The following is a 20,000-nucleotide window of genomic DNA, read 5'->3' on the forward strand; positions in this document are numbered from 1 at the left end:
TCTGTATCCTTTCCAATTTTCTTATATCTTTTTTAGAGCTCGGAGACCATACCACTGCTGCATATTCCAGCCTTGGGTGTATCATGCTTGTGATGATTTTTTTCATCATATCTTTATTCATGTAATGAAATGCCTTTCTTATATTTGTCAACATTTTATATGATAGTCCAAATATCTTACTCATGTGTTTATCAGGGCTCAGATTTTCTTGTATGATCACTCCCAGATCTTTTTCTTCTTTAGTCTTCAGTATTTGTTCCTCTCCCATCAAATAGTTCCATACTGGTCTTCTCTTACTCTTTCCTAGTTCCATTATGTGACATTTCTTGCCATTAAACTCCAATTTCCACTTCCAGCTCCACTCATAGATCTTGTTTATATCTTCCTGCAACAACAGACAGTCCTCTCTGGTTTTGATAACTCTTGGCAGCTTTCCATCATCAGTGAATAAATTTATCCCTATGTGAATGTCGTTTGCATAAATCTGAAACATAATTGGGGGCTAACACTGACCCTTGTGGCACTCTGCTAGTTACTTTACCCCAAGATGAGTATGTATCTTTGGTCACGGTTCTCATTTCCCTATCCTTCAAATAATTTCTTGTCCATTTGAGCAAGGTTCCACGCAGTCCTTTTATGTTCTCTAGTTTCCAAAGTAGTCTTCCATTAGGGACTTTATCAAAAGCCCTCTTAATATAAAGGTATACTGTGTCTACCCATCCATCTCTGTTTTCAAGTCCTGCAATAACTCTCAAGTAGATGCTCATTAAGTTTGATACACATGACTGCCCTCTCCTGAACCCAAATTGTCTGTTTGATATGATTTGCTCCTCTTCTAGAAACTTAACCCATTATGATTTTCTTCCATTCTAGTGGAACTTTCCTTTCATTTATTGAATTTGTAATTATTTTCAAAATTGGATCCAGTAGTTGCTCTTTACATTCTTTTAACACCCAGCCTGATACACCATCTGGCCCCATTGCTTTTCTGACCTCCAACTTATCCAGTAATCATCCAATATCCTCTTTGTGCACTGCAATTTCCTGTAATCCTTGGCAATCCCATGTCCTATTAAGTTCTGTGAAATCATCTTCTGCAGTGAATACTGTTTTGAAGCTCTCATTCATTATTTCACACATTTCCTTCTCTGTTTGGTATGTCTTCCCTTCTCTAATTATTCTTTCAATTGTTTCCTTATTCTTTGTTTTGCCATTTATAAACTTGTAGAAAAGTTTTGGTTCATCTTTGCTTTTATCCATTACATCTTTCAAACTTTTTTTTCTTTCTGTCCTTACTCTAATATATTCATTTCTGGCATCTTTGTACTGCTGTCTGTTATAGTAATTTCCCTGCTTTATGAGTTTCTTCCTTGCTTTATCTTTTGTCTATTTTGCTTGCATGCATCTAGCATTGTACCAAGCATGTATTTTTTTCTTAACTCTATAAACATGAACAGACTTTTATACTCCTTCATTGTATTTCTGTAAGAATATGTCGTATTTCCCTTGTCCTGTCTTTCTGTACATAATATTACTCCACTCAATATGAGCAAAATAACTCCTTATTTTTTCAAAATCTGCTCTTGCATAATTTAATCTTTCTCCTTTATAGTCCTCTCTGTAACTTATCTCATCTTCCTCCTGAATTTGCATCTCTAATGTTACATGATCACTTTTTCCCATTGGACTTTGGTTTCTTTGTGAAAACTAGCTCAAGCAACGATGGTTCTTCTTCCCCCCTGTACCTTGTTGATTCCTCCACCCACTGGTCCATTGCATTAACCATAGTCAGCTGTAACACTTTCTCGCTCCACTGCCCAGCATTATCTATTACTTCCATCTCTTTCCAGTTTACTTTTTTACAGTTAAAGTCTCCAACTAAAAGTATTCTTCTATCTCTTCTTATCATGTTATCTAGGCACTTTATCACCTCCCTTTGCATATCTTTATGTTCCTCTGATCCCCATGTATTAGTCTTTGGTGGAACATATGTAACTATAATTTTTCTTCTCAAATTTTCTGTTCTGATTGTTACTCTCATTACTTTCACTTTGTCCTCACCTTATTGCACATCCTCCACACATATATTATCATGAACCATTATTAGTACTCCTCCTCCCCCTTTATCCTTCCTGTCCTGCCTCCAGGTATAATATCCCTCCTCTTTAAAGTTGACATGGATCTCTCTTCTCAGTTTTGTTTCAATGATGCACATTACATCAGACTTTTTCTCTTTCAAATAATCCTTAACTTCCAATATGCTTGATAACAACCCATCTATATTAGTATAAGTCACTCTTAAATTCTTGCCTCCTCCACAACCTCCTCTTTCTTCCTTAGATACCTCTTCTTTAGTCTCATATCCAGTGTGTGTTTCACTGTTTGATCTGCTGCAGTCTCTGACGAGACAGCCAGACGTTACCCTACGGAACGAGCTCAGAGCTCATTATTTCCGATCTTCGGATAGGCCTGAGACCAGGCACACACCACACACCGGGACAACAAGGTCACATTTCCTTGATTTACATCCCGTACCTACTCACTGCTAGGTGAACACTACTGAGGAGACACACCCAAATATCTCCACCCGGCCAATCAACCCCAGTCCTCTGGCTTGTAGCCAGCGCTCTAACCACTGAGCTACCTGTGTGTGTGTGTGTGTGTGTGTGTGTGTGTGTGTGTGTGTGTGTGTGTGTGTGTGTGTGTATTTACCTAGTTGTATTTACCTAGTTGTAGTTTTACAGGGCCTGGGCTTTATGCTCTTCCCGTCTCCATATCTACACTTATCCAATCTTACTTTAAAAGTATGCACACTCGTTGCAGACACTACTTCTTCATTTAGACTGTTCCACGTCTCAATACATCTCTGCGGGAAACTATATTTTTTAATATCTCTCAGACATCTTCCTTTTCTCAGCTTTTTACTATGCGATCTTGTGCTTAGGATGTCATATTCTTCTCTCAGGATCAGTTTCTCATTATCTACTTGGTCCATTCCGTTGATCAATTTATAAACTTGTATCAGGTCTCCTCTCTCCTTCTTTGTTCCATTGGTAGATCCATAGCCTTTAGTCTCTCCTCATATGTCATCCTTCAAATTCTGGAACCATTCTTGTAGCTATTTTTGTAGCCTCCAATTTCCCTATGTGTTTCTTTTTATGAGGGGTCCACACTACTCCTGCATATTCCAGTCTGGGTCTTATTATAGTACTTGTCAATTTCTTCATCATTTCTTTGTACATGTAGTGAAATGCTACTCCAATATTCCTTAGCAAATTATATGTTTCTCTAAAAATTCTATCAATAACATATAACATAACATAACATAAATAATAAGATAACAAAGGGCCACCAGGGCCCATCTAGGTTATCCTGTATCAGTCACACAGCGACCTCATCATCAGTACTTAAAGATACACTTACAAGTACACAATACATTATATACTAATTTTAAATATTTGGCCCATTAACAGGGCTAAGTCCTGCAGCGAAATCCTCTACAATTTGTGGTCCCCATACATGGGGATCATGTCTTATTTAACTATAGTAAATTTCTTATAAAAACTATCATGCAGTGCTATACATAATTATAAATCTAATAAATTTAAGTGCTTATCTAATCTGTTTTAAACATTGTCAAACTAGTGCTATTTACAACCGTCTCTGGCAATGCATTCCAGAAGTCTACCACTCTATGACTAAAGAAATATTTTCTTATATCTAACCTGCAGCCTTGCTTTCTAATCTTCCTGCCATGATTTCTAGTCCTATTTCCCTCCTCTAAGGTAAAGAAAGATCTCACATCTATGTAGTCTGTATCTGAGAACATTTTAAATAACTCTATCATATCCCCTCTTATACATCTCCTCTCAAATGAAAACATGTTTAATGCCTTTAATCTATCTCTATACTCCAGGCGCTTTAATGTTGGTATCATCCTAGTTGCTCTTCTCTGAACTGCTTCTAACATGTTGATATCCTGCCTATAGTGGGGTGACCAGGCCTGTATGCAATACTCTAAATGGGGCCTAACATAGGAATTATAAGCTACACACCACTTCCTTACTTTTATAACTAACATTTCTATTTATAAAACCCAGGATCCTATTTGCCCTATTTCTTGCTTCTAAACATTGATTTGAAAATTTCATAGTCCTGTCTATCACTCTCCTAAATCCTTTCCTTCCTCTACTGCCTCTAGCCAACATCCCTCCATCTCATAGTTAAAGTTTGTGTTGTCTTTACCTAAATGCATAACCTGACACTTATCAGAATTAAACTCCATCTGCCACCTGTCTGCCCATGCTATCAGCCTGTCCAGGTCTCATTGTATTCTGTAATTGTCCTTTTCACCCTGTACTGCACATGCTATCTTAGTATCATCTGCAAACTTTGATACTTTGCTACTAATTTCTATATCTAAATGTTAATGTAAAGAAATCCTAGCATATCCTTTACCCACAAATTATATGTTTCTTAAAATTCTATCAATATGGCTTACTGGTTGATTGTTTTCTTCCATCGTCACTCCTAAGTCCTTTTCCTTTTAACTTTCTCCAGTTCTACTCCATCTCCCATCTTATAGATTCCCACAGGTCGTCTTTCACTCTTTCCCATTTCCATGACATGGCTTTTGTTCACATTGAATTCCATTTCCCACTTCTTACTCCATTCCCAGATCTTATTTAGGTCTTCTTGCAGTATTTCACAATCCTCCTTTTGCTTTATAACTCTGCACAGTTTCGTATCATCTGCAAACAGATTTATGTAGCTGTTCACTCCTTCTGGCATGTCGTTAATATAAATGAGGAAAAGTATTGGTGCCAATACTGACCCCTGTGGCACTCCGCTTTCTACTGCTCTCCACTTGGACTTCATATCTTTAACTACCATCCTTATTTCTCTCCCCCTCAAATAATTTTCTATCCATCTCAATGTGCTTCCTTTTAAGCCACCCTTCTCCTCTAACTTCCATAGTAATCTTGCATGTGGCACTTTGTCAAACGCCTTTTTTAAATCCAAATAAATACAGTCAACCCATCCCTCTCTCTCTTGTACTCTATCAACTATTCTAGAATAGAAACTCAATAAATTAGTTACACAAGACCGTCTTTTTCTAAAACCAAATTGGCTATTTGATATTAATTTGTTGTCTTCAAGGAACTCGATCCATTGTTTCTTTATTATTCTTTCACACATCTTGCATATTACACTAGTTAGTCTGTAATTTAAAGGTTCTTCCTTCCTTCCACTCTTATATATGGGAACTGCCTCAGCTCTTTTCCATTCTACTGGTACTGTTCCATTTTCTATTGAGCATTTTATGATGTTGTATATAGGACTTGCTAGTTCTTCCCTACATTCTTTCAGTATTCTGCCTGAGACTTCATCTGGTCCCATTGCCTTCTCTTCATCCAGTTCCTTCATTAACTCTTTTATTTCAAGCTTGGTTACTTTAATCTCTTTCATATAGATTGTCTCTCTATTACTCTGTGGCCTCTCAAATTTGGATTCCTTAGTAAAGATCTCCTGGAATTTGTTATTTAATAGTTCTGCCATACTTTTGGGGTCTTCCACCATCCCATTCTCTCCTTTTAACCTTTCTATTGTTTCTTTTTGCCTAATTTTTCCATTTATGAATCTAGAACAATTTTGGTTGCTCCTTACATTTTTTGACAATGTCTTTTTCGAAGTTCTTTTCCTCTTCCTTCCTCACCTTAACATATTCATTTCTCGCTGCTTGAAGTTTTCCTTATTTGCTGGATTTCTATTTCTCCTCCACCTTTTCCATGCTCTATCTCTTTTCTCCTTTGGCCTAGCACACCTTGCATTAAACCAATCTTTCTTTCCTTTTTCTTTAGGTCTATATTTTGGGACATATTCCCTGACTCCTGTTTTGTATATTTCCAAAAATAAGTTATATTTGTCTCGAACCGGGCGTCAGAGACGTATGAGATACGTCGGCGAGCTTCCTCGTGTTTTCGGAGGTATTGCGTCCTCAAAACCTACCATTATACTGCCATCATGCACTGTAGACATTGCTCATGCTACGTCCTCGTCCCTGCTAACATGAATGCTTCCTGTATTTATTTATTACATATCTGAACTTTAGCAGTTTCTGCTGCCTTTAGCTCGGTGTAGCAGGAAACTGACGCCTCAACTTCGCTAATATGAACGCAGCGTAATTTCCATTACTTACTCTTATCATTTCAGATGGTTTTGGTAACTGTTATATTGTGGTAGTGAAAACTTTGTATGACATAAATAAGAATTTTCCAATCGCTTTGTTATAAGGAAATACAAGTACATATTACTCGGAAAATATTTGCACCATGAAGGCAACACTCCCTCGCGATATCTCGTGTCTATTTTTAGCCACAAGCACTCCCAAACAGCAAAACATGACATGTTGTTTTTCTTTCAACTCAGGAATGATATTATGCATGTGTCCAACTCGGGCATCAACTGGTGAGAAACGAGGAAGAATAAACTAGTCACATATGGCTTTGCTAAGTCGCTAACCTTAGCGCAAAACATCTCGCACCAATGAATACCACTTCCAGTCAGTTCTGGGAGGAATGAGTCATTTTCATTTGTTTCACATCATTTAAGACTGGTAAAAAAAAAAATCCATGATGTGGCCAGCACTGGCGAAGTCACAAAGTCTCAGATCTGCTGACGCTGTACGGGTTAATACCTCAGTGGTGCAGTTAAATTTTCATGAAATTACGATCAAACTTCATACTTTGGTAAGTACTCGTTCAATCTTATAATTTCACTTCACGGCCATTTAACTGACGTCTCTCGGTAGTCAATGAGAACTTTAGAGAGGTTCCTCAAACCTGCCAAGATATCATGTACCTCACAGATGCTTTGGTAAGATACTGCATCGGATAAGAACAAAAAACCATAGTAAGTAAAGGTAACACACTGTATTTACTAAAGATATAATGCAACCCAACATGAAAACAATAGTACGCTTTTACCCTTAACGTGTACAAGTAGGAAAGCATCAAGAAACATACAAGAATAGTATAATGACGCTGTACGCTTTTCATGTGATAGATACAAGGAGGTGGATAATGTAAGGAACAAAAACAGACATGGAGGAAAATAACAATTATGTTTACTGCTGGCCCATACACAACTTATGGCAAGATTGCCCTGGCAAAGTGACCATTTTTATTGATTGGTTTCTGGTAATGCTTATAATAGTTGATTCCTTGCTCTATCCAATGATAGATATGATAGTTAACAATGATAGCTTCAGTGCTGCCTTACTGGTCAAAGCTGACCTAGTAGAGTGAGGGGAAAAAATGTTGAGATCAATACCAGCAGCTTCCATGATACTTTTCGTCCCTCGAAGCTAATTTTATTGGAGGTTTTGTAGTCAGAAAAAATCTCGTAATTGTTCTCCAAATGTCTTTGGTCCTATCAAGATAGTTTGGTATTGAGGTGACAACACACAGTCTATTGTCTGAGGGATAGACATCAAATGTCAATTCAGATATATGTGTACCTGGCCTTGAGGTTTTAAGTGGATCACCTATCCTTAAAATAATTCTTGATTCTGACACAGTCATGTTTCTAGTGTCTAGTAGGTGTAGAGTTTGACTGCATTGACCAGATAATAATAGCATGAGAACAGTTAGTTCCCTTGAAAGCTGGATGAGTGGTAATTTATCATCTGGTTCTAGACTTATTAAGTAATTCAAGACTAATTAAGGATCCCAGGTTGTATGGCAGTGACAAAAAGATGGTCTGTCCTGAAAAACTGCCTTCATGAATCTGGTAACTAAGGAGTGCTGTTCGGCAGGATGCTCATTTATATTAGCTATTGCAGATATGACTGACCATATGGTGTTCATTGAACTGTAGCTTCGTCCTTCCCTCATAAATTTCTTTAGGTCTATATTTTGGGACATATTCCCTGACTCCTGTTTTGTATATTTCCAAAAATAAGTTATATTTGTCTCGAACCGGGCGTCAGAGACGTATGAGATACGTCGGCGAGCTTCCTCGTGTTTTCGGAGGTATTGCGTCCTCAAAACCTACCATTATACTGCCATCATGCACTGTAGACATTGCTCATGCTACGTCCTCGTCCCTGCTAACATGAATGCTTCCTGTATTTATTTATTACATATCTGAACTTTAGCAGTTTCTGCTGCCTTTAGCTCGGTGTAGCAGGAAACTGACGCCTCAACTTCGCTAATATGAACGCAGCGTAATTTCCATTACTTACTCTTATCATTTCAGATGGTTTTGGTAACTGTTATATTGTGGTAGTGAAAACTTTGTATGACATAAATAAGAATTTTCCAATCGCTTTGTTATAAGGAAATACAAGTACATATTACTCGGAAAATATTTGCACCGCGAAAGGCAACACTCCCTCGCGATATCTCGTGTCTATTTTTAGCCACAAGCACTCCCAAACAGCAAAACATGACATGTTGTTTTTCTTTCAACTCAGGAATGATATTATGCATGTGTCCAACTCGGGCATCAACTGGTGAGAAACGAGGAAGCGAATAAACTAGTCACATATGGCTTTGCTAAGTCGCTAACCTTAGCGCAAAACATCTCGCACCAATGAATACCACTTCCAGTCAGTTCTGGGAGGAATGAGTCATTTTCATTTGTTTCACATCATTTAAGACTGGTAAAAAAAAAAATCCATGATGTGGCCAGCACTGGCGAAGTCACAAAGTCTCAGATCTGCTGACGCTGTACGGGTTAATACCTCAGTGGTGCAGTTAAATTTTCATGAAATTACGATCAAACTTCATACTTTGGTAAGTACTGTTCAATCTTATAATTTCACTTCACGGCCATTTAACTGACGTCTCTCGGTAGTCAATGAGAACTTTAGAGAGGTTCCTCAAACCTGCCAAGATATCATGTACCTCACAGATGCTTTGGTAAGATACTGCATCGGATAAGAACAAAAAACCATAGTAAGTAAAGGTAACACACTGTATTTACTAAAGATATAATGCAACCCAACATGAAAACAATAGTACGCTTTTACCCTTAACGTGTACAAGTAGGAAAGCATCAAGAAACATACAAGAATAGTATAATGACGCTGTACGCTTTTCATGTGATAGATACAAGGAGGTGGATAATGTAAGGAACAAAAACAGACATGGAGGAAAATAACAATTATGTTTACTGCTGGCCCATACACAACTTATGGCAAGATTGCCCTGGCAAAGTGACCATTTTTATTGATTGGTTTCTGGTAATGCTTATAATAGTTGATTCCTTGCTCTATCCAATGATAGATATGATAGTTAACAATGATAGCTTCAGTGCTGCCTTACTGGTCAAAGCTGACCTAGTAGAGTGAGGGAAAAATGTTGAGATCAATACCAGCAGCTTCCATGATACTTTTCGTCCCTCGAAGCTAATTTTATTGGAGGTTTTGTAGTCAGAAAAAATCTCGTAATTGTTCTCCAAATGTCTTTGGTCCTATCAAGATAGTTTGGTATTGAGGTGACAACACACAGTCTATTGTCTGAGGGATAGACATCAAATGTCAATTCAGATATATGTGTACCTGGCCTTGAGGTTTTAAGTGGATCACCTATCCTTAAAATAATTCTTGATTCTGACACAGTCATGTTTCTAGTGTCTAGTAGGTGTAGAGTTTGACTGCATTGACCAGATAATAATAGCATGAGAACAGTTAGTTCCCTTGAAAGCTGGATGAGTGGTAATTTATCATCTGGTTCTAGACTTATTAAGTAATTCAAGACTAATTAAGGATCCCAGGTTGTATGGCAGTGACAAAAAGATGGTCTGTCCTGAAAAACTGCCTTCATGAATCTGGTAACTAAGGAGTGCTGTTCGGCAGGATGCTCATTTATATTAGCTATTGCAGATATGACTGACCATATGGTGTTCATTGAACTGTAGCTTCGTCCTTCCCTCATAAATTCTGATAATAAATAATCTAGAAAGATATTTAAAGGTGACCAAAATGGATCAATTTTCCTATAGAGGCAAAAGCACATCCAGTTTTTTATATGTGGCCCATATTGTGCTTTAGTACTCTCTCTCTCCATGATTTAAGTAGAAATTGGGCAACTTCTGTCGAAGGGCCTTGATTTTCGAAAGATTTCCTGATAATGTCATTGCTGTTAAGATCAACCTTTGTGCTTGTTGATGGGTAGAGTTGGATTTTGTGATAGGACTAGGGAATTTTGAGGAAGGAGAACCGGATTGGCTGCTAATAACTGTAGAGCTTTGGGGAACCAAAACTGGGTTGGCCACAGTGGTAAAATCATCAGTACTGTTGCCTCGTCTTCTTGCAGTTTCTTTAGGGCCCTGGAGATCATACTGAAAGGTGGGAAAGCATACAATATTTTACTATTAGTCCAGTTCAATGTAAAGGCATTAACATGTATGGCAGATGGGTCTGGTTTCCAGGAAACGTAGGCAGACACTTGTGCATTGATGCGAGTAGGTGTAAAATAAAGCTGACAAACTCTCTCAAAAAATATGGAGCCGTAACATCCATTCAGCATCTAGATTTTTTATTCTAGATTCCTTGTCTGCTTCTACATTTCATAGGCCCTCAATATGCTGTGCAGATAAGGTAATTCCCCTTGACTCAACCCATTTGAAAATTTGTTCTATTGATATATTAAGGTTAGGTTTAGTGCTGCCACAACATTCTATACAGGCAACTGTAGTGGTAGTCAGAGCAGAGACAGATATGTTTTCCTATGGTATCCTTACAAAGGGATTTTAGCCCCAAAAGAATGGCTTTTAATTCCAAGCAGTTGATGTGATCTAGTTCATCATGAGCCCAGTGGTCTCCCATTTTAGTGTCTTCCACTACTGCATCCCAACCTGTCAGGCAAGCATTTGAGAACTTAACAAGTTGAAGGGAAGACCTTAATGATTTTACCTGAAAATCTACATTATGAATCCACTAGTGGATTAAATCCGGGCCATGAGCATCCAAAATAACCTTTGAATTATAATCACCATGTGTCCTGGATAGTTCTCTGTTTCAAATTATCTCAAGATACTTGTATCTAATTGGTGCCAATTCTACAGCCAGATCCGAAGCCACAGTCAAACCAATGAAAGAGGACAATTCAAACAAGGTGACTTCTTTTTTTAATAGGAGCCAGCCTTGCGCCTTGATACGTTCTTTCCTAACGGGTGGCAAGGCAGCAGTCATGTCAGTAGAATTTAGTATAACCCCAAGAAATTTAATCTCCTTTGTAGATTGTAAAACAGATTTTTGGACATTCATAGTGAGCCCTAAAGAATCAAAAAGGTGTAAGGCATAGAACGCATTACATCTCACTTCCTCTGCTGATGCAGCAATGAAAATACAGTCATCCAGATAGCATGTCAAAATGATAATAAGTTTTCTAAGGTGAGAGAGGGCAGGCTTTAATAATTTAGTGAAGATGCAAGAGGCTGATGTCAAACCTTGTGGAAGACACATAAATCAAAACACCTGATTCTTCCATATAAATTGTAGCCATTTCCTATCCTGTGGCTTAACATAAACAGAAAAATAAGCATCCTTCAAATCCATAGTAATGAGAAACAGTAACAGTATGGTTGAATTAACTGTATCACATCTTTCAGAGTGTCTAATTTAAAGTGTACCTGATTGATATGAGTATTAAATTCCTTTAAATTCAGGATAACCCTAGCAGTGCCATCTTGTTTGACAATAGGGAATATGTTAGAGAAGAACCCATGATCCCCTGGCTCGCCTCTTTTGATTATTTTCTGTTCCAGGTGCAAATACAAATCATTGTCCAGGGCATGTCTATCAGCTACAGACAATTTGAGAGGGGTGGGCTGTTTATTCTGTCTGGGTAAACTGACGAATTCAAGAATTTTCCCATGAACCACATTATTGATCCAATTGTCCTTTTGTCAGTGATCCCCATAGTGATCTAGCACCAAAAATGTTCCCAGCCACAATATTATCAGGAGTATTAACCAAAGGAGGTAAAACATTACTCACCCTGGAGGGGCTTACTGGGGAGATTTTTGTAAATGCATCCCCTTCCCTTGGGAATGCCTCTGGCCTAAAACAGGCCTCGTCTGATTACATGATTGAGAATGAGAGAGAACTTGATAGAGCCGTTTAGTTGTTTGCTTGTTTGTAGCAAATCTCCTTCCAGAAGACTTGTAAGGACAGAAGGAGGGTCTTTCTAGTTTCCTTGCTTTATGTATCTCCTCACATTTTTTTGTCACATCAAAGGGAAAGAGATCATCTTTTCCTACCTCGCACTCCCACTTGCAGAGGTCTGCCAAGGCAGAGTCATTAATGTGGATCTTTGCTACTTCCTTTCTCAGTTGATTAATGTAATTAACAACTGAGGAAAGTAGCCTAAGGCTGTTATTTAATCCATCTAGGTAGGAATTCAAGCTGTTACATTTTTTATCCCCGATATTGTTAATGCAGCGAGTAATGGGGACTAAGGCTTTTGAAATCAGGCCATTAGTTTGGAAGAGCCTGACATCGATTAACTTCCCTCTAAAACTCATGGCTTTGGAAATGGAAGTGTTTGTCACAGGAACTTTCAGGTTCGGTACGTTGCTCAGAACCTTGATCTTATCACATGTAGACTTTATTCTCTCAAACGAGGGTCAACGTCTCAAACTCAAGTTTAGAATGGAAGCCAAATGTTCAGATAGAGGCTCACCTGTCTGTTCTTCACTATGGAAATGGCCTGAAAGATCTCTGAGTGCCGTAAGGTAGTTTGATTCATCTGAGTCATGGGAAGGTGGCGAGCAGTTAAGTGCATCTAGGTCATCCAAAGGATCAGGCAGGCACTCTGAAAATTCATTGGCTTCGTCCTCAGAAGAGGAAACGTTATGAAAAGCACTAAAGTTTGCATGGCTTCCCTGCGACACATCTGCCTGTGCTGGCCCCTTGTATAGTTTTTCAATCAGGTCACTTAACAAGGCAGACAGTCGGGTAAAATTGTTGCCTCCGGACAAACACTCTGCTGGTGTGTAGGTGTGGCTCGGACCGGGCACTGGCAGTGGTGAACTACACTCAGGCCGTGACTGACTAGAACCGTCCTTGACTTCTTCATCCAGGGGAGACTTCCTTTTCTTTGCAGGTAAATCCATGGAGTCCTTGTCACGTCTCTTCCTATGTGAGGAAGACATAGCCTTGGCATTCCGTGAACCTTGTCCAGCTGGTCTAACATCAGTCTGCTCGAAAGAAACAGTACCGAGTCACACAAGGCATTACAATATATGTCTGTGGATCATATATGTATCTTTCACCAAACCAACGGCTTGTCATAACGTGAAAGCTTACCAGGCCAAACTCCATGGAGAATGCCAGTGAAAATGTACTGGAGCAGGAGTGGTGTGAACTCCGTGGGGACTAGCAGTGAATTGGCGTGCGACTGGTAGCCGGGACTTCTCGTTGACTACTGAGTGACGTCAGTTAAATGGTCGTGAAGTGAAACTATTTTTTTCATGTAGGAGTGTATCAACCAAGGGCAACAAAATTTTAATGAAAAAAGGTCCACTGATGTGCTGGTTCTCAAAACAGTCAAAAAGCAGTCATCAAATATCAAAGGATAAGTGTCTTGAAACTTCCCTTTTGAAAACTTCAAGTCATATGGAGGAGGAAATACAGAAGCAGGCAGGGAGTTCCAGAGTTTATTAGAGATAGGAATGAATCATTGAAAATAATGTTTAACTCTTGCATTAGAGAAGTTGATATAATAAGGGTGAGAGAAAGTAGGAAGCCTTGTGCTGTGAGGCTGAGGGAGGAGAGGAGGTTTGCAAATAGCAAGATTAGAACAACAGTTATAGCATGAAAATAGTAATGTAAGATAGCAAGAGATGCAATATTACAGCAATAAGAGAGAGGCTAAAGATAATCTAAAAGAGCAGTATGAGTGGAACACCCCCTTTTGAATCAGTTCAATAGTCAGAAGTAGGAGGAAATACAGAGAGGGAGTTATGAAGTTCCAGAGTTTTAGTTGTTGATGAAATTTTATGTCAAGATTTAGGAAGCAAGCAGCAAGCACTTGAGTGCTGGTCAGACTCCAGTGCCATAAGCTTACTACTGTTGTACTGTGTGCTCTAGATTTCAAGTCTGTGTCACACCATGAATACATTTAGATTAGCAACATAATTGTTAGAAAATTGGGATTAGATTAACAAAGATGCTGACAACTTTTTGTTTGTGTATCACTCAGTTTTATCTATCTATCTATCACTCCATGATATTTACTACCTCTTCAAAATGATCAAGATTTTAGGCCTCAGTCACACCATGAATGCATTGATGAATTTTCATTGAATTTAACAAAACAATTATGGAAAACTTGGGGTCAAATTAACAAAGTGGCTGACGGTCCTTTGTCTGTTTATCAGTCAATCTGTCAGCCCATAGTTTTTCATTACATGTTTTCAGTGCTGAAGATTTTAACCTTTTGTCATCACACTATAAAGGGGCAGGCAACTATTTGTCTATATCATTTATCTATTGGTCTATCAGTCTATCTATCTATCTGACATTGTGCTTCCTCTGTCAAAGTCTTGCAACAAGGAGGATGGATGGCCATGGCAGCAGAGCGTCCACCTCTCCTTATCCAAACTTTCCCATCTTACTTTTTCAAGCACTTGTTAGCTTCCATTAGTACATCCTTCACACTTCATCCTTTACCCCATCCTTCTATCTTACAATTGGCCTTTCTCTAATATAAGTACATACCTTCAGTTCTGCTTACATACACTTTCTTTACAAACTCTTCAATTTTCATCTTATCAATAAATCCTAACCATTTCAGTGTTTCTTTTCAATCATTTGACCAGTCTGCAATTGTGTACAACTTGCACCAATCCTCTCACCACATCTCTCAGACACTCTCATTGCACTTATTCTCCCCAGGTAATATGGTTAATTTCTTATAGTAAAGATTCATTGAATAATTTGTAAGGGCAGTAACATTTGCTTGACATTTTTACTATAATAGGAGAGTTAGCAAAGGAAGATAGAGCTTGACAGATTCCTAGTGTATACATGTATTTAATTTAAATACAATTAAGTAATATTTTTCAGGCCACATGATTAGTTTTTTTATGCTTATATGACCTTTCCTTCACAATGCTGAAACTGAAAAAAAAAAAAAAAATGTGACTATCAACTACATAACCAGACAAACTGTATGCACTATAGAGTGATGGGTTTGGCCATTAGTATTTTGTATCATGTACTGCATTACTGATGAGTATTGCATCACACACTTCATGCTGCTTTCACAGTGTTATTTTCTTGTCTTGTGAGGTAAGCTAGGGCAGTGTGTAATATCCCTCTGCTTCATTTTTACAGACTCAAGAGGAAAAAAGGCTCCATCTTCCAGTCCATTCAGTCACTCCAGAAGAATAGTGCAAAGGTAATGGGGCCATGATTGATTTATTGTATCACACACACACACACACACACAACAAAATAAACTAATATCAAATAGCCAATTTGGTTTTAGAAAAAGACAGTCTAAGTTTCTATTCTAGAATAGTTGATAGAGTACAAGAGAGAGAGGAATGCACAGACTGTATTTATTTGGATTTGAAAAAGGCGTTTGACAAAGTGCCACATGCAAGATTACTGTGGAAGTTAGAGAAGAAGAGTGGCTTAAAAGGAAGCACAATGAGATGGATGGAAAATTATTTGACTGGGAGAGAAATAAGAACAGTAGTTAAAGATATGAAGTCCAAGTGGAGAGCGGTAGAAAGCGGAGTGCCGCAGAGGTCAGTATTAGCACCAATACTTTTCCTCATATATATATATATATATATATAAACGAAATGCCAGAAGGAGTGAACAGCTACATAAATCTGTTTGCGGACGATGCAAAACTGTGCAGAGTTATAAAGCAAAAAGAGGATTGTGAAATACTGCAGGAATACCTAAAGAAGATCTGGGAATGGAGTAAAAAGTGGGAAATAGAATTCAATGTGGACTTGGAACAGTTTGAGTGAAGAAGTGGTGTCAGCAAGGAGTTTAGGTAAACTAGGTAAATACACACACTTAAGATGTATTATGTATTTTAGCATATACAGTAAGGTCCCGGGTTACGCCGGTCTCGAGTTACGTCAAACTCGCACTTACGTCAGTCCACTATAAGGCAATTTAAGATTTAAAAAATTGAAAATTTATAAATCGTAAAGCGCGGGGTTTATTGTTATTGTTGGCCGCCAGGCGTCACTAGTGGTTATCCACCACAGCGCCCACCTCATGCTTGAATACAAAAACACTCTACGTACCTCAGTTCCACCACACCCTCGCCCCTGGCAAGAGTGTTCCTACATCTATCTTAGTATCTTGCTCAATGGCACCAAAAAAAAAAAAAAAAAAAAACTGAGTGATAGCAGTGATGCTAAAAAAAAAGGAAAACCATTATGCTACAAGAAAAAGTGGACATAATAATTAAAAGACATGAGAAGGGAGGCAGCATCTGTGTGTAAGGGAGTGAAGAAGAAAATGGGAAGCCCGTTACCATGACAACGTGGAGGTTGACGACCTTGAGGGCTCACGCACCTATCACAACAATAACTCCGGAGCCTTCGCCTGGGCCACACGACACTCGCAGCTCACTTGCACCGTCTGCGCTTGTCTGCTGATCCCTATTGGCCTTTTCTATTGCATTTCCTGCCCCGCTGCCCACGTTTCTACTCCCACCGCACTGCACTACGCTCTCAGCTGTCCGCCCTGGGCGTCACAACATTCGACCTGCCCACCCTCCTGGCGGCCTCAGGCCGCCCCTCTCGGCAACCTGCAGTCCTTCGCGTTCGTGGCCCTAATCAATATATTCCTACATAGTTGTAAATAATATACCAATATAACAATATAACCTTTTACTTACCTGAATAACCATAAAAAATTATTGGTTGAAAACTCGTTAATATGCTTTGAAAGTACAAAAACTCTAGTTACGTACAAAATCGACTTACGTCATGTTTCAGGAACGTAACTCGGGACCTTATTGTATATATATATATATATATATATATATATATATATATATATATATATATATATATATATATATATATATATATATATGCATGTTTTCAGTTGTAATGATACAAAAACAAAATAAACTGAATATTATTATTTATTATTATTATTATTATTATTATTGTTATTATTATTATTATTATTATTATTTTTATTGTTATTATGATTATTATTATTACGATTATTATTATTATTATTATTATTATTATGATTATTATTATCATTGTACACACTGAAGGCCAAGCAAGTGGAGTGTCAAGGTTTAGTTTTTGACGGGGTTGAACTAATCAATGGAAAACAAAAATCTTCATTGAATAGGAGGTAACAGATGTCACTATTGTATGATTATTTAGACCAGGAGTGGCAGAGGGTTTGCTGCTGGTGACTGTACACTTAAGAATACAGATATTGGTTCCATGAACAATATATAGAAACTATTGCACCACCACTCAATCTACTTTTTGTTGCTGTTTTTTGGTTTGTAGCCAAGTGAAATGACACATACATATACTGTACATACATATATAAGATTTATAGATGTTAGGTGGATGTTGATATGTACGTACATCTTATACAGAGACCGACTCATATAAACACAATGGTTATTTCTTGGATTCTTTTGCATTTATGAGATGAGTGTCCTAATATTTACATTTAAGTGAAACTTATATGTTAAGTATTTAAGTTCAAGTGATGCCATTCCAAACATAGGAAATGAATGCACAAAATTTATGATTCTCAGTTACTATGTATTCTCAAAATGTATCCAGTTCACAAAAATTATTCATTTAATCTCAAAATCTATTTTATGATAAGACTGACCAAAGTCGTCAAAACTGAGTTGTATATCACTTTGCTTTCCAATGTTGTTCTTCAGTTTTGGCTGAGAATGTCAAAATGGAATTTTATTTCACTGTGCCTCCTGTTGTTGTTCGTCAGTTCTCAGCCAAGCGAGATGCCTGTGATGAAAAGTCTACCGGAGCTCGGAATGATTACCTCCTCACTTTAGCAGCAAGTAACGCACACCAGCGGCGATACTATGAGGTGGACTTTGAACGATTCCTGAGGGTGAGTGCCACAAATGATGGTGGAAAGATGGCAAGAGAGGGACACTTCATGAGGGAATATTTTAAGTGCTAATTCAACACTTGCTTAGCATCTTAAGTTGAAGTTACATATGTAGAAAGTTGCTGGTACGTACTTGAGTGTTGTACATTGAAAATTGTGTAGGAAAGACAGGCAAAGTGAGAAGCTTCATAAAGGAATGTTTTTTACTGCTAATTAAACTCTTTTTCTTATCATTTAGAGTTAATTGCACATTGATATTGTCTTTCAATCTCAATATACTGAATATGAGATTACAATGTCATTCAGATTTTTTTATGTATCTTGAATCATTGTGAAAATATTTCAAGAGCATAGTGATCAATGAATGTGCTCTACTACTAAATATATTTCACGAACAATCAAAATGCTTTTCTTATTGTCTAAATTAGGAGTTAGTTGATATTGTTTTAATGTTGTCTATCAATCTTAATGTGTAAAATTATTACTTTTCAGTTAATTTCTGTAGTTTGTCACAAATCAATAAGGAGAATTTTCAAGTCTACATTAAAATTACCAAATACATCTAATGTGAATTCCTGACTACTAATGCTGACTCTTTGTGTGTGTGTATGTGTGATGCAGACAATGGAGTGTGACATGTATGACAAGGTGGCAGAGTACCTGACACTGATGAGCAGGACGGAGTTGCTTACCTGCTCAGCCACACAGTCATCCTTCAACAAGATCAAGGAACAGGCAACCACGGTGAGAAAACAAGACTACCTTCTCTCTCTATATTACCCTAAACCAAGACATTTCCCTTTTTCAATTTGGTTAGGAAAAATGGAATTAACCCCTTCGCGTTGGATGTTAAAAAAGCCCGCCTGTATGATATACGGGTGGTAGTGCCACGCGCCCGAGTGCGAGAAACTCGTGCAAGCTTGTCATACTTGTCGTCTTTGTGTATTATGCTGCTATTTTTTAGTCACTATATCGCCTTCGAAGAGGAAAGTGGACGCTTCTCTCTTCAGAGAAAAAGAGAGAGAGAGAGAGAGAGTGTGTGACATTTGCTAATATTTTAGACACATGCGGGACACATGTAGCTTATCTTTCGAGAGGAAGAGGGGGAGGGAGGGAAGGGAGAGGGAAACGAAGGGAAGAGAGAGAGAGAGAGAGAGAGATTAGAAAATTTGTTATTTTTGTATATGTGTGTGTGTGTGTGTGTGTGTGTTTTCACGAATGTTACAAGGCGGGACGCATGTAACTTATCTTTCGAGAGAGAGAGAGGGGGAGGGAGGGAAGGGAGATGGAGAGGGAGGAGAGAGAGAGAGAGAGAGAGAGAGAGAGAGATGGGAACAGTCTATGCCATTGGGTAATTTTAGACTCAAGTAGCTTATCTTTAGTGATTGGTGGAGACAAGGATGGTGGGAGGAGCACTAGGATTTCAAGGACAGCATACGTGTGTAGTTGGTATCCAACACACTATATGGGACAACTGAACTGAAGAAAGCTCAGAAAAGAAATATGACGTCTACGTAGGCGTCACCGTATTTGCTACTGGGGCTTCATGACGCCTACATAGGCGTCATCGTATTGAAAGGGTTAAAGTTTTAAAGGAGCCTGACTACTCTCCCTCTCTCTTGTGTTGCCTCAAATCAAGACATTTCCTTACTTCAATTGGTTAAGAAAAGTAGAATTGAGGTTTTAAAGGACAGATGTGGAGGAGAGAAAGAAAGAGGATGTAGTTAACTTGCCCTTGCATTGCTTCAAACTGTGGTGTATCCACAACACTTCGAGCACATCAGATTATTGAGCAATAAAGCTTGATTCCAAATAAACATGCTTTGCTAGAACTCAAGTTGGGGTTCTTAATAGAAACAAGATTGTGGGGCCTCAATGGTTCAGTTGCACATAT

General features: G+C 38.2%; 1 protein-coding gene across 24 annotated transcripts in view; it reads left to right on the forward strand.

The window, feature by feature from the left end:
* Positions 1-20,000, forward strand: part of LOC123518142 (protein nervous wreck-like) — a 164,839-nt gene that overhangs the window by 55,654 nt on the left and 89,185 nt on the right. For all 24 annotated transcript variants that reach the window (XM_045278812.1, XM_045278811.1, XM_045278820.1 and 21 more), the window contains 3 exons: positions 15,350-15,413; positions 17,978-18,106; positions 18,728-18,850. In XM_045278812.1, coding sequence (XP_045134747.1) covers positions 15,350-15,413; positions 17,978-18,106; positions 18,728-18,850 — 316 coding nt within the window. The remainder of the gene's footprint in view (positions 1-15,349; positions 15,414-17,977; positions 18,107-18,727; positions 18,851-20,000) is intronic.

Source organism: Portunus trituberculatus, chromosome 43 (genome assembly GCF_017591435.1).
Source record: "Portunus trituberculatus isolate SZX2019 chromosome 43, ASM1759143v1, whole genome shotgun sequence".
NCBI lineage: Eukaryota > Metazoa > Arthropoda > Malacostraca > Decapoda > Portunidae > Portunus > Portunus trituberculatus.